The 14,506-nt window shown below is 41.9% G+C and overlaps 1 protein-coding gene across 1 annotated transcript in view; it reads left to right on the forward strand.

Moving 5' to 3' along the window:
- LOC125459470 (mucin-6-like) overlaps positions 1 to 14,506 on the forward strand; it is a 224,983-nt gene that overhangs the window by 33,872 nt on the left and 176,605 nt on the right. The window contains exons 9-10 of the mRNA XM_048545971.2: positions 986 to 1,090; positions 4,226 to 4,298. Of these exons, the coding sequence (XP_048401928.2) occupies positions 986 to 1,090; positions 4,226 to 4,298 (178 nt within the window). The remainder of the gene's footprint in view (positions 1 to 985; positions 1,091 to 4,225; positions 4,299 to 14,506) is intronic.

Below are 14,506 nucleotides of genomic sequence, written 5' to 3' on the forward strand. Positions count from 1 at the left end.
GGCTGACAGATATAAACTGAAGTGTCAGGGGTTCTGTTCACTCCAGGAGCCGGTTCTGAGCCAGCTGGATCAGTGCCATATACAATGTACAAGTAAATAAAACGTGACTGGTGATGAGATACCAGCCTTCATGGAGTTATTTCTGGGAGAGCAGCGTTTGAAAGGTGTCAGTTGAAAATGAAGTGCTGAAAGTTTCACTCTAGTTTCCAACAAATACAGACATAGCAATGGAGCTTTGCTGCTTATTTGGATTACAAACAGCAAAGTGTGTTGAATATGTCATCATCTCTGTGCCCCATGGGGTGGCACGGTGGCTCAGTGATTATCGCTGCAGCCTCACAACGCCAGGGACCCAGGTTCAATTCCAGCCTCAGGTAACTGTCTGTGCAGAGTTTGCACATTCTCCCCGTGTCTGCATGGGTTTCCTCCAGGTGCTCCAGTTTCCTCCCACAGTCCAAAGATGTGCAGGCTAAGTGGATCAGCCATGCTAAAATGCCTGTAGTGTTCAGGTGTGTGTGGTTTGTGGAGGGATGGGTTTGGGTGGGATGCTCCAAGGGTTGGTGTGGACCTGTTGGGCCAAAGGGCCTGTTTCCACACTATAGGTAATCTAATCTAATCTCTACAATTGTGACAGCAATTCTCAACTTCTGGTCTACCAAACAGGCATTTGAGTTTCCAATGAATACAAAATTCTACTAAATATCTAATGGGTTTTTTAAAATGACAGGAAGTTTAAAAAAATCATTTTAGAATGATTAATAGGAGGATAAATGACTAAATCAATGTGGGAGTATATTGAGCTTTAAAGTTTTGGCAAAGATCTGTAACTTAGGTTGAGTGTGAGGTTGTTGACTTGCTAGCCGAACAAAAACAAGCCAACTTGACGAGCAAAATAATAACCTCAGTATATTGATCTATATTTATTGTGTAAATATTGTTTTTCTATAATCAGCTCATTACTAATGATTGATTTTTATTCTTGCAGAGTCCAATGATACCTGGCAATGGACACATTGAAGCACAATTTGAGAAATCTGGTGTGAAGCCCACAGAAACATCATTAAGTGCAATAGTTTACACCAGTGATAAGGTGACTGTTTTAGTGCAACATATTAGATGAAAATAAGAGTTTTAATCACAAGGATGCTGTAATGAATGACCAGGTTTATCGATCAGAAGGAATCTATTAGGCCATTCACATCTGATCCAGCTGTCTGAAAGAAATCTGTATTTAGCCCTGTTCCTCTATTTACCCACTTGTCTATCATAATATTTGATGGGTATACTTCCAATGAATATTTTTGATAGACCCTTCTACGTTCTCATAAAACTCATATTTTATAATTCCGTGGAATTATATTCAGAGGCACCCACTTTTTGACAGCCTGCTCCCATAGCTACAATAGCATCATCGTAACCTGCACAAGTTAGGCCTTCAGTTTGCAGATACATAATGAGGTTTGATCACAGGCTTTTTTGACAGAGTAATGAGTGGCCTCAGTCCAAGATCAGGATACCATGTTATGAATAAGTTGGGGAATCTCAACCAAGACCTGGTCATAATGTCATGCCTACATCTAATGGGAGGAATGCAGAACCCTGTCTTAGTAAATGAGGGTGAGTGATTAGTGGTTAAAGATTGTAGACTTCGAAAGTAATGTTGGCAGGTCAGGGTGCTTTTGGGAGAGTGAGGAAATTATGATCAGAGTCAGAGTAAAGTTTGGAATATTTGGGAGGTTAGGGCCAAGTTTACAATCGTTTGGGGTGGGTTGGGAATGCATATCAGTTGGGCTCTGAAAGGACCTTGCAGATTTTGGAATTGGCAGCTCTAACAATAATGTTAAGTAGTTAAAGTTGTGAACACAGCCCAATCAATCACGCAAGCCAACCTTCCATCCATTGACTCCATCCACCCTTCTCGCTGCTTCTGAAAGGCAGCCAAAATCATCTGTCGGGCAGAAGATACAAAAGCTTAAACGCATGTACTGACAGGTTTATGAACAGCTTCTTCCCTGCTGTTTTTAGACTGCTGTATCTCAAATTTCAAATCTAACATTGATCTTGCTTTTATAACGGTTGTAGACCATTCAACCCATCAAGTCTGCTCCATTATTCCACGAGATCATAGCTGATCTGATTATCCTTAACTCAATTTTCTTGCCTGAGCCTCATAACCCTGAATTCCCTTACTGATTAAAAATCTGTCCAACTCAGCTTTAAAAATACACTTAATGATTCTGCTGTGACAGTCCTCTGGGAAACAAAATTCCATAGATAGACTGCCCTTGCAAACAAATCCTCCCCATCTCTGTCTAAAATGGGCAACCCCCTCAAAATGAAGTTATGCCATTTGGTCCTAGACTGTCCCTCAATGAAGACAACACCTCAACATTTACTCTGACAAGACTCCTAAGAATCTTATATTTCAACTGGGTAATCTTTCATTCTTTTAAATTGTATTAATTACGAGCCCAAGCTACTCAAGCTCTCCTCTTGAGAAGATCTTACCCTTCTCTGGACTGCCTGTAATGCCAGTATTTATTTTCTTAGATGAGGGACCCGAAATTGTTTACATTCTAGCTGTGGTCTGAGAGGTGCCTTATGTAGTATTAACAAAGCCTCCCTATTATTATTATTATTATTGAAGGTGAAGCACATAAGGCATGCCTCTTGCTCATAGTGCTGCATTTTTGCCTATTATGCTTGCAGCATGTTGTACTTAGAGATCATAGTTTAGTTTGTAGCCTATCTCTCCCTTGTAACTTCCCCGACACTTTCAGAGATGACAGTCCAGGATTCCTCTCAAGACAAACACTGAATTTACATCCACAGTTATCTTTTGTCTGTATTTCCTCTTTTTAAATGAAACTTTGTTGTAAATTAAAGTTTTTTTTTCATGTGCATGGGTGATCTGGGGTTGGTTCCATGGCCATGACAGCAAGTAAATTTTTCTACCCTAGTGTGTCTACACTGCATCTACAAAAGAGGGTTTTTAACATGTCCTACTTTCACTTCTTTCTCTTCTTTTCTTTTGGTGAAAAGTAAGGCAGGTACATTTGCAGCTGCATTTAGCCAGAAGTGCCTAATGTCTGGTTCATCTCTGCCTCCTCAAGAAGTCCCCAAGATCATAGGTACCAGTGTTTCACCAATGTTATTCGCATTATATAAAGGTTTGTTGGGGGCACTGCATACATTGACCACATTCTAGCAGTTGTTACTGAAGTCTTGTCCTGCACAACTAGATATCTCTGGAGAGACAAACTGTTTTAGTGCATCTACATCACTGACACCTACTTGACTAAATGAAAAATTGCATGTTCCACAAAAAAGATCAAATCCAACCAGGCCAATACCTCCCAAAGGGCAAAAGAAAACTAATGAATGAGACGTAGTAAGAACTGCCGATGATGGAGTCAGAGATAACACAGTGTGGAGCTGGAGGAACACAGCATCAGAGGAGCAGAAAAGCTGACGTTTCAGGCCAGGACCCTTCTTCATAAATTTCTGACCTGAAACATCAGCTTTCCTGTTCCTCTGATGCTGTGTTCCTCCAGCTCCACACTGTGTTATCTAATGAATGAGATGTATTTGTCCAACCAGTATTGCATATATCAAAATGAGGGTCCAGTATGTCCAGTGCATTGATTTCCAACTATTTATGGCTTTTCCCTCTGCGCTGGCAAAATTGAAATCAATGGAAATCAGGGGAGAAACTCTGCAGAAGTTGGAGTAATAACGCTGCAAAGATAGATGGCTCTGAATATTGGAGATCAACCCTCTCAATCCCAGAACATAATTACAGGAGTTTCTCAGTTGTTCCAGATCTCACTCATACAGTCAAAAGCAGTAAGATTGCTGATTGTTAGTGTTCAGTGCCATCACTCTGAAACAGCCTGAGTCCATGTAAAGAAAATTGCTGAACAACAGTAAGATTTGTTCTGAAAAATGCTAAATTACATTCCCATCACAAAAGTGCCTCTCTATGCCAAAAGTGAAATTGTGTGTTCTGTCTGATTTCTTTCCTAAAATAAGTTACCCACATCTGACAGAAAAATAAAACTTTTCCCAAATCAAGGATTTGTAAAGAGGAATTCTGATGATATGACATGGATTACAGAGATGGCTTGTTGCTGGTAATAGCAGTCCTGAGGATGATGGTATCTTGAGTCTGCTTAGAATCTCCATGTAGTTAATACCTTTGTTTAATTGTGGTATTGTTTCACAGATAAAAATTACCTTCCTGAAATGGGGCATGATATATGTGAATAATCAAATCCAGAGTCTACCCTTCCTGAAAGGTAAATGATCACCAATTCAGTATTGTCAACCTTGCAAAATGTCCTTAAGTACCTCTACAAGTAAGTAAGCACTGACCTGGAATGGGAGATGGTAAGGGGAGCTGACTAAAAGCAATGTCAAAGAATATTTAAAGAGATTGTGTTTTCAGAAGATATTCTCGAACATCTGAATTTAAATATGGGGTTTCACAGTCATGCAACTGGATTTCATCATCATCATCATCAAGTAGGTGGGTATCAGGAGTCATAAACTTTCCAGATCCGTAATCCATGGAGGAACTTATCCTATTTTTGTGCCAGGGAAGGAACAGGGCTGGAGATGGACTGCCACCTCTTGAAGCACACTTGAGACAGTAGCGGATATGAACAGATGATTAGGGTGATAGGTTAAATTACAGTTCCATTGTATTTATGAATATTACTCCTTACTGGCCCCCCAGCCCTTCCCATGTGCCTCATGTTTCCCATATCCCTGTCATGTACACACATCCCCAATTCTCTCAATTTGCACTCAGCCAGTATTATACTTAGTACATACACAGTATATATTTAGTACATACCTAGTACAGTGTGGTAACACTGGCAAGTTTTTGAAATTCTGTTGAAGAAAAAAACAGCCACTTAAAAGTCCTTCAAACTTACCTCCCTCTGAACTGATTGCACTCCATGCTTTCATATCCAAATCTGACATTGTTCACTGTGTAAAAGTCCCTTTGAAAAGCTTTGTTCTTCAAACTTTCACATAAAGCTGTCAAGCAGACAGTCGTGAAAATCCTTTTGAAGAAACTTTAAACTCAATTCACCTCTTAGTTTTGTCCAATTTAACATACGTTCAAGGAATAATCAGGAAAGCTGTCAATGAAAATTCCCATTCCCACCTGAGTTAAAGAGACCCTCGCTGGACTGTCCACCAGTCATTCTTGCACCGACACCAGAAGTTAATAATGAACTCTGAATATTTGGACACAGTGTCTGCAAAAAAAAAGTCTGGATATCAAATTGCTACTGATGGTGCAATTACCATAAAATCACAAAGATATGAGTTTTCAAGCTCAGTTTATGATTAAACTGGAAATCAAAGTAATTCTCAGTCTCAGTTTCATTGAGCATTTATGGAAGAGGAGGAAGCTGGGATCTATGGTGTGAAGTTTCCAATTGGGATTAAAATGCATTGCTGCAGTCTCACTGGAGAAAATATCAGGTCATGAGATGTGGACAATTCAGTTAAGGTCAAAACTTTGTGTATTTTGAATCTGCAGTAAAAATGATCCAAGTAGAAATCCTTTTTTAATGTGATGAAACAGTAGGTATTTGCAAAGGTCAATGTTTTTCAGAAAGCATTTGATGTCAATTTGTGATATGCTTGTTAGTAGTTTCAGAGCGATATTTATAACATTGTTTACTTAAGTGGATGATTTTAGCTTCACTTTGTAACTATTGTGGCTCGATGGTTAGGACTACTGCCTCACAGTGCCCAGGACCCAGGTTTAATTCCACGGGCAACCGTCTGAATGGAGTTTGCACATTCTGCCCATGTCTGTGTGGGTTTCCTCTGGCTGCTCTGGTTTCCTCCCACAGTCCAAATGATTTGCAGGCTAGCTGCTTTCGCCATGGGAAATGTAGGGTTACAGGGATAGAGTAGGGAATGGTTCTGGGCGGGATGCTCTTCAGATGGGCAGTGTGGAAATGATGGGCCAAATGGCCTACTTGTACACTGTAGGGGATCAATAATTCTCTTAAAAGTAACACTGAATTTTTAAAACATTTTGTCTTTAGTCATCTCACAAAGGTTCCACTGACTCATCTAAAAACATGTCCCTCTAACTCAGATCACATTGAAAAAAAAAGCAGTGAGGGAGCATAAACTAAAGCATAGCAGAAGACAAGATAGTTTACATCACAAGGGCATTGAGGGATTGGTAATAAATGCTGACCCAATTCAATGACACCCATGTCCTGTGAGTGAATAAAGTAATCTTTGAGCTTGTGGCATCCCTCACTGCGGTTGCTTGCCGAGCCGGTGGGTTTGGTTGCAGACGTTTCGTCACTCTGCTAGGTAACATCATCAGTGCACTTCTGGTGAAGCATCAGTGTTCTGTCCCACTTGTTATTTGTATGCTTCAGTTTGCTGGGATGTTTGGTACCATTTCCGGTTCTGTTTCTCAGTGACTTGTACACAGGGTCTAATTCAGCATGTTTGTTGATAGAGTACTGGTTAGAATACTGGGCCTGCAGGAATTCCCTGGTGTGCCTCTTGAGTGGCTTGTGAGATTATGAATGTGTTGTTCCAGTCGAATTCACGTCCCTCATTGTCCGTGTGTAGTGAGACAAGTGAAAATTGCTCGTATGTCTTAATGTAAGCTTTGTGGCATTCGTACAGGAAGTACAGTTGTTCGCCGGTTGCGTTCAGCCAGATGGCATTTGTTTCCCATCTGCGGGCCACTTTGAGGATGTTGCACCCATAGGTGTTTAAAGTTTTTGTGAAAATTTGTAGCTCGGGTTGTGGTTGAGATTATAGACATGCTCACCGAGCCGGTGGGTTTGGTCAACAAGGAACATGGACAGCGGGGGACACGAATTTGACTGGGACAGCGCATCCATAATCAAACAGAGACACGCCAGGGAATTCCTGGAGGCCTGGTATTCTATCCGGAACACCATTAACAAACACTTTGAATTAGATCACTGAGAAACAGAACTAGAAGTGGCACCAAATACTCCAACAAATTGTCATTTTCGGTTCTTTTTTGCAAGGATTTGTATTTGGGTCTAATTCAACATGTTTATTGCTTGCATTATGGGTGGAGCTCCAGGCCTGTAAGAATTCCCGTGCATGTCTGTTATTGGCTTGAGCTAGGATGGTCATGTTGTCCCAATTAAATTGATGGCCTTTGTTCTCCAAGTGTACTGAAATGAGGGACATTTTCCATTGCCATTTTGCTGCTAGCTGGTGTTTGTGTATCCTGATGGCTAGTTTCATTCCTGTCTGGCCGATGTAATGTTTTTGGCAGTCATTGCACGGTGTTTTGTATACTACGTTGGTCCTGCATGTCATGGGCATGGTGTCTTTGGTCCTTGTGAGTGTTTGTTATAGTGTGGCTGTGGGTTTGCTATCCTGATCCCTAGTGTTCGTAGGAGTCTCTTTATCAGTTCTAATGTGTTCTTGACATATACATTCAGTAGTGTGGCCAATGTATTAGGTTGTATTGTGTCCTGTTAGTGTGGTCTATCTCGTAGGCAAACAAAAGACGCTATGCAAATGGGCCGCAACACACTGCAACATGCCTGAACATCGCAAGAAGGAGAATGAGCACCTATACAATGTCTTCGCTCTCAGTGGATACGCCACCAACTTCATTGCATCATAATCCTACCAGTGGGCAAAGGGCACATGACCATCATCAAGAACAAACCAGACGACATTGAAAAAAGCACAGACACTGCTTGTGGATATGGACACTTACCAACAGGTCGAGGTAGTCCCAACACTGCAGCTACGAATAGGATCAGCTAAACACTAAAGAGGCTAAAGAATGCAGGACAAATAACCAAGATAGACTACATACAATTGAAAATAGAAGGCTCGAACACTCCCCGCTTCTACAGACTCAAACCAGATGTCCCCCTTGGACGCATTGTCTCCCTGCCAAGCACACTTACATACAAGCTAGCCAAGGACCTACAACAAAGACTAAAACACCTGGTCAACAGACCACCCCACTCCATCCACTCAACCCAGGAATTCCTTGATAACCTCAGGAACATCAAAACATCAACGACATGATTATGGTATGCTTTGATGTTACATGCTATTCTCGTCCATTGATATTCCCAGCAAAGAAACACTGGCCACATTCCTATCGGAAACGGGAACGTCAACCAACAGCTCCATCAGCAAGGACAACATACTCAGACTACTGGACCAGTGCCTGACCACACACTTCACCTTTAACAGTCAAGTATATAGACAGATTAATGGCACACCAATGGGGTTACCCATCTCAGGACTTGTTGCAGAGGCACTCATGCAAAGATTGGAACGCACGACCTTCCCCCACATAAAGTCAAAAATGCAGATAGGATACGTGGGTGACACATTTGTCATCATTAAATGCACTAAGTTAGAAGAGACGCACGACCTTATTAACATTCACCAGCATCACATTCACAAGAGGAAAGCAACAATCCATGTCCATTCCTAAATGCCAGCATGGAACGAATGACGAATGAGGAATTGCAAATCATAGTGTACAGGAAGGAAACCCAACTGACCAAATCCTCAATTTCTACAGCAATCACCCCAACGTCCACAAACAAAGCTGTGTAAGGACACTATTCAAACAGGCCACAACCCACTGCAACACACCTGAACTTCTCAAAAAGGAGAAAGAGCACCTATACAATGTCTTCGCTGTCAGTGGATACCCTACCAACTTCATCTGCAACATAATCCTACCAGTGAGCAAAGGGCACATGACCTTTATTATGAACAAACCAGACTACAATGAAAAAGCACAGATGTTGCTTGCAGATACAGACACATACCAACAGTGGAGGTAGACCCAGCACCACAGCTAGGAAATAAGCTCAGCCAAACACTGAAGTGACTAAAGAATGCAGGACAAATAACCAAGACAGACTGCATAAAAATGAAAACAGAAGATTCTAACATTCCCTGCTTCTCCTGACTCAAACCAGACGTACCCCTCAGACCCATTGTCTCCCTACCAGGCACACCTACATACAAGCTAGCCAAGGACGTACAACAAATACTGAAACACCTGGTGATGGATCACCCCACTCCATCCACTCAACACAGGAATTCCTTGATAACCTCAGGAATATCAAAATCAACAATGATATGAATATGGTATCCTTCGATGTTACATGCTATTCACTCCCATTGACATCCAACTGGCCCCATTACTACAGGAAACAGGAATGCTGACCGACAGCTCCATCATCAGGGACAACATACTCAGACTCCTGGACCTATCCCTCACCTCACACTTCACCTTTAACAGTCAAGTATACAAGCAGATTAATGGCACACCAATGGGCTCACCCACCTCAGGATTTATTGCAGAGGCAGTCATGCAAAGATTGGAACGCACGACCCTCCCTCATGTACAGTCAAAAATGTGGATAGGATACATGGGCGATACATCTGTCAGCATTAAATGCAATAACTTAGAAGAGATAGATCACCTTATTAACATTCACCAGGATCAAATTCCCAAGAGAAGAGGAAAACAACAATCAGTGTCCGTTCCTAGATGTCAGGGTGGAACAAATGATGAATGGGGAATTCCAAACCACAGTATACAGGAAGGAAACCCACACTGAACAAATCCTCAATTCTACAGCAATCACTGGAACGTCCACAAACAAAGCTGTGTAAGGGTACTATTCAAACAGGCCACAACCAACAGTAGCACACCTGAATTTCTCAAGGAGGAGGAAGAGCATCTATACAAGGTCTTTGCTATCAATGGATACCCTACTAACTTCATATCCAGATGCCTGCTAGACAGACAACACTAAGAGGACACAATATGACCAAATACACTGGCCGCATTACTGTACGTCAAGAATAAAGTGGAACTGACAACGAGACTCCTACTACCATTAGGAATCAGGATAGCACACAAATCCACAGCCATACTATGACAAACACTCACAAGGACCAAAGACCCCATACCCATGCCATGCACGACCAATATAATGTACAAAATACTATGAAGGACTTGCAAAAACATTATATCGACCAGATAGAAGGAAACTAGCCACCAGGATACACGAACGCCAGCTGACAGCAAAACAACACAACAAACTTTCCCTCATTTCAGTACAGTTAGAGAACGAAGGCCATCAGTTTAATTGGGACAATGTGATCATCCTAGCTCAAGCCAACCATAGACACGCACAAGAATTGTTAGCGGCCTGGATCTGCACCCATAATGCAATCAACAAACATGTGGAATTAGACCCCATATATAAGCCCTTGCAAAAAAGAACTGGAAGTGACACAAAACACCTCAACAGACTGGATCTTAAATGGAGTAAAACAACATCACTACATCGGAGGCAGCACTGATGATGTTACCTAGCATGGAGACAAAATGTCTGAACTGTAGCCGGCCAGCTCAGCAACAAAGTCAACAACCTTGTTTCTGGTATTACCCCTCTTTGGGACATTTTTTTGCCTTCAACAATACTCAAGAAGCTTGACATCATTAAGGACAAAGCAGCTGTCTTGACTAAACTACCCTTCATTATTCACTCCATTCACTCCCAAGGTGCAATGCCAGCAGCGTATACCATCTATAAGATGCACTGCACTGACTCATTCAGATTCCTCTGAAAAACCCACAGCCTCTAACACTTCAAAGGGCAAGTGCAGCAGTCGAATTAGAACAGCGCTTAAATGCAAGTTCCTTTCCAAGCCACGCACCATCTCCATTTGGAACTATAATGCCATTCCTCCTCAAAACTGCATTCATGATAACACTGAGGGAGCCCATATACCCTAAGGACTTTAGCAGCTCAAGAGGAAGGCATCACCTTCTCCAGGGCAGGGGGAAAAGGTAATAATTGCTGGCATATAGCAAGGGAAGAGGCCCTTCAGTCCCTTGAGCCTGCTGCACCATTCAAGATCATGGCCAATCTGCTTGTAACTTCAAATCCGCATTCCTGCAGACCTCAAATAACTTTTCAACCCCTTGCTCACCAAGTATCTATCTACATCTGCCTTCAAGATAATGAATGATTTTCCTTTCTCTACCTTTTCAGGAAACACTTCCAAAGAATTTCAGCGCTCTAAGAGAAAATAATTCACTTATTGTGGTTTGCAGTGGCGACCCCTGATTTTACAAAGGGACCCTTAGTTTTCAATTCCATTTCTATCTTGTCACCACCCCTCAGAATCTTACGTTTGAATCAAATTGCTTATTACCTTTCTAATCTCCAGCAGATACAATCCTAGCCTATCCAATCTTTCTTCATACCCATTTCAAGTATTAAGCTAGTAAGCCTTCTCTGAATTGCTTTCATTGCATTTGCATCCTTCCTTAAATAAGGTGACCAATACAGTATTCCAGGTGTCCTCAAAGACTGTAATAGATTTATCAAACAAGATTTACCTTTTGTGAAACCTTAGTCACATATGATTTTCTAAATATATTGTTCAGACTTGCTTAAAAATAGTTTCTAGCACTTCCCCAATAATTGATGTTAACCAGGCTACAATTTCCTGTTTTTGCTCTCTGTTCTTGAATATTGGTGTTACATTTGCAAATTCTAATCTTCTTGCACTATTCTAAAATCTAGGGTATTTTGGAAAATCATAACCAACACATTCACTTTCTTTGAAGCTATCTTGGTTAAAATCCTGTGCTGCTGATCACAATAGAAACTCCGACCTCAACTTTTTGGGATGAAGCATTAGGGACTTCCTGCCCTGGCTGCAGTGAAAGGTTTTTTTTTACTAAAACCGGACAATTCCTCCATAAATGATAGCCTACGTGATGGGTTTTAAACAAGATCGCTTCACCCTTCTTTGAGGACGACACAAGAACATTGGATAAAAGGGAATCATGGATATAATTTATTTTGATTTCCAGAAAGCATTTGATAAGGTGTTGTGTGTTAGCCTACATAATTGTCAAACATTAAGATTGACAAGTCGCCAGGCCCGGATCAGATTTGTCCTCGGCTGCTTTGGGAAGCGAGAAATGCAATTGCTTCGCCACTTGCGAAGATCTTTGCATCCTCGCTCTCCACTGGAGTCGTACCTGAGGACTGGAGAGAGGCAAATGTGATTCCTCTCTTCAAGAAAGGAAATAGGGAAATCCCCGGCAATTATAGACCGGTAAGTCTCACGTCTGTCGTCTGCAAGGTGTTAGAAAGGATTCTGAGGGATAAGATTTATGACCATCTGGAAGAGCATGGCTTGATCAAATACAGTCAACACGGCTTTGTGAGGGGTAGGTCATGCCTTACAAACCTTATTGAGTTTTTTGAGGATGTGACTAGAAAAGTTGATGAGGGTCGAGCTGTGGATGTGGTGTATATGGACTTCAGTAAGGCATTTGATAAGGTTCCCCATGGTAGGCTCATTCAGAAGGTCAGGAGGAATGGGATACAGGGGAACTTAGCTGCTTGGATACAGAATTGGCTGGCCAACAGAAGACAGCGAGTGGTAGTAGAAGGAAAATATTCTGCCTGGAAGTCAGTGGTGAGTGGAGTTCCACAGGGCTCTGTCCTTGGGCCTCTACTGTTTGTAATTTTTATTAATGACTTGGACGAGGGGATTGAAGGATGGGTCAGCAAGTTTTCAGACGACACAAAGGTCGGAGGTGTCGTTGACAGTGTAGAGGGCTGTTGTAGGCTGCAGCGGGACATTGACAGGATGCAGAGATGGGCTGAGAGGTGGCAGATGGAGTTCAACCTGGATAAATGCGAGGTGATGCATTTTGGAAGGTCGAATTTGAAAGCTGAGTACAGGATTAAGGATAGGATTCTTGGCAGCGTGGAGGAACAGAGGGATCTTGGTGTGCAGATACATAGATCCCTTAAAATGGCCACCCAAGTGGACAGGGTTGTTAAGAAAGCATATGGTGTTTTGGCTTTCATTAACAGGGGGATTGAGTTTAAGAGTCGTGAGATCTTGTTGCAGCTCTATAAAACTTTGGTTAGACCGCACTTGGAATACTGCATCCAGTTCTGGGCGCCCTATTATAGGAAAGATGTGGATGCTTTGGAGAGGGTTCAGAGGAGGTTTACCAGGATGCTGCCTGGACTGGAGGGCTTATCTTATGAAGAGAGGTTGACTGAGCTCGGTCTCTTTTCATTGGAGAAAAGGAGGAGGAGAGGGGACCTAATTGAGGTATACAAGATAATGAGAGGCATAGATAGAGTTGATAGCCAGAGACTATTTCCCAGGGCAGAAATGGCTAGCACGAGGGGTCATAGTTTTAAGCTGTTTGGAGGAAAGTATAGAGGGGATGTCAGAGGCAGGTTCTTTACGCAGAGAGTTGTGGGAGCATGGAATGCGTTGCCAGCAGCAGTTGTGGAAGCAAGGTCATTGGGGTCATTTAAGAGACTGCTGGACATGTATATGGTCACAGAAATTTGAGGGTGCATACATGAGGATCAATGGTCGGCACAACATTGTGGGCTGAAGGGCCTGTTCTGTGCTGTACTGTTCTATGTTCTATGTTCTATAATCAGATAAGAGCCCATGGTGTTGGAGATAGACTATTACCATGGATAGATAATTGACTAACTAATGTAGGACAGAAAGCTGGGATAAAAGAACATTTTCAGAATGGGAAACTGTCGTCAGTAAAGTGTCACAGGGATCTGTGCTGGATCCACAATTATTTACCACATACATTAATGACTTGAATGAGGAAATTGAATGTAGCATAGACAAGCTTGTGGATGACTCAGAAATAAATGGGAAGGCACATCATGAGGATGACACAGAGTCTGCAGAGGAATGGGATGTCTATACAGTTTAAGCCAGTGGGCTAAAACCTGGCAAAATGGAGTACACTGTGGGAAAATGTAAGGTTATGTATTTTGGGAGGGGGAATAGAGGAGCTGAATATTATTGATATGCAGAAAGACTGCAGAAAGCTACAGTACACAGGGATTGGGAGTCTTTGTGTATGAATCACAAACGTCTGCCAACCAAGTTCAGAAATAAAAGGGGACGGAAATGGAATGTTGACATTTATTTCAAGGAAAATGGATATAAAAATAGGGAAGTTTTGCTGAAACCGTACAAGGCACTAGTTAGACCACACCTGGAATAAAGTGAATGTGTTTGGTTCCTTGTCAAAGAAAAGATATCCTGGCATTAGAGGCAGTCGATAGAAGGATTACTAGGTTAATCCCCCAGGTATGGAGGGACTGTTTTAAGAGGAGAGGCCGAAAAAGTTGGCTCTGTACTCATTAGAATTTAGATGAATGAGAGGCAACATTATTGAAACGTACAAGATACTTCGACGATTGACAGGATAGATGCTGAGGAGTTATTTCACCATGTGGATTGAGGATCAGAGGAAATAATTTCAGATTAAGGAATCACCCATTTAAAACAGAGCTGAGGAAGAATGTATCTCAGATGTGGTGAATCTGTGGAATTCTTCACTTCAGAGGGCTGTTGAGGTTGGGTCACTAGGTATATTCAAGATTGGGGT

The sequence above is a fragment of the Stegostoma tigrinum genome, chromosome 17 (genome assembly GCF_030684315.1).
Source record: "Stegostoma tigrinum isolate sSteTig4 chromosome 17, sSteTig4.hap1, whole genome shotgun sequence".
Lineage (NCBI taxonomy): Eukaryota > Metazoa > Chordata > Chondrichthyes > Orectolobiformes > Stegostomatidae > Stegostoma > Stegostoma tigrinum.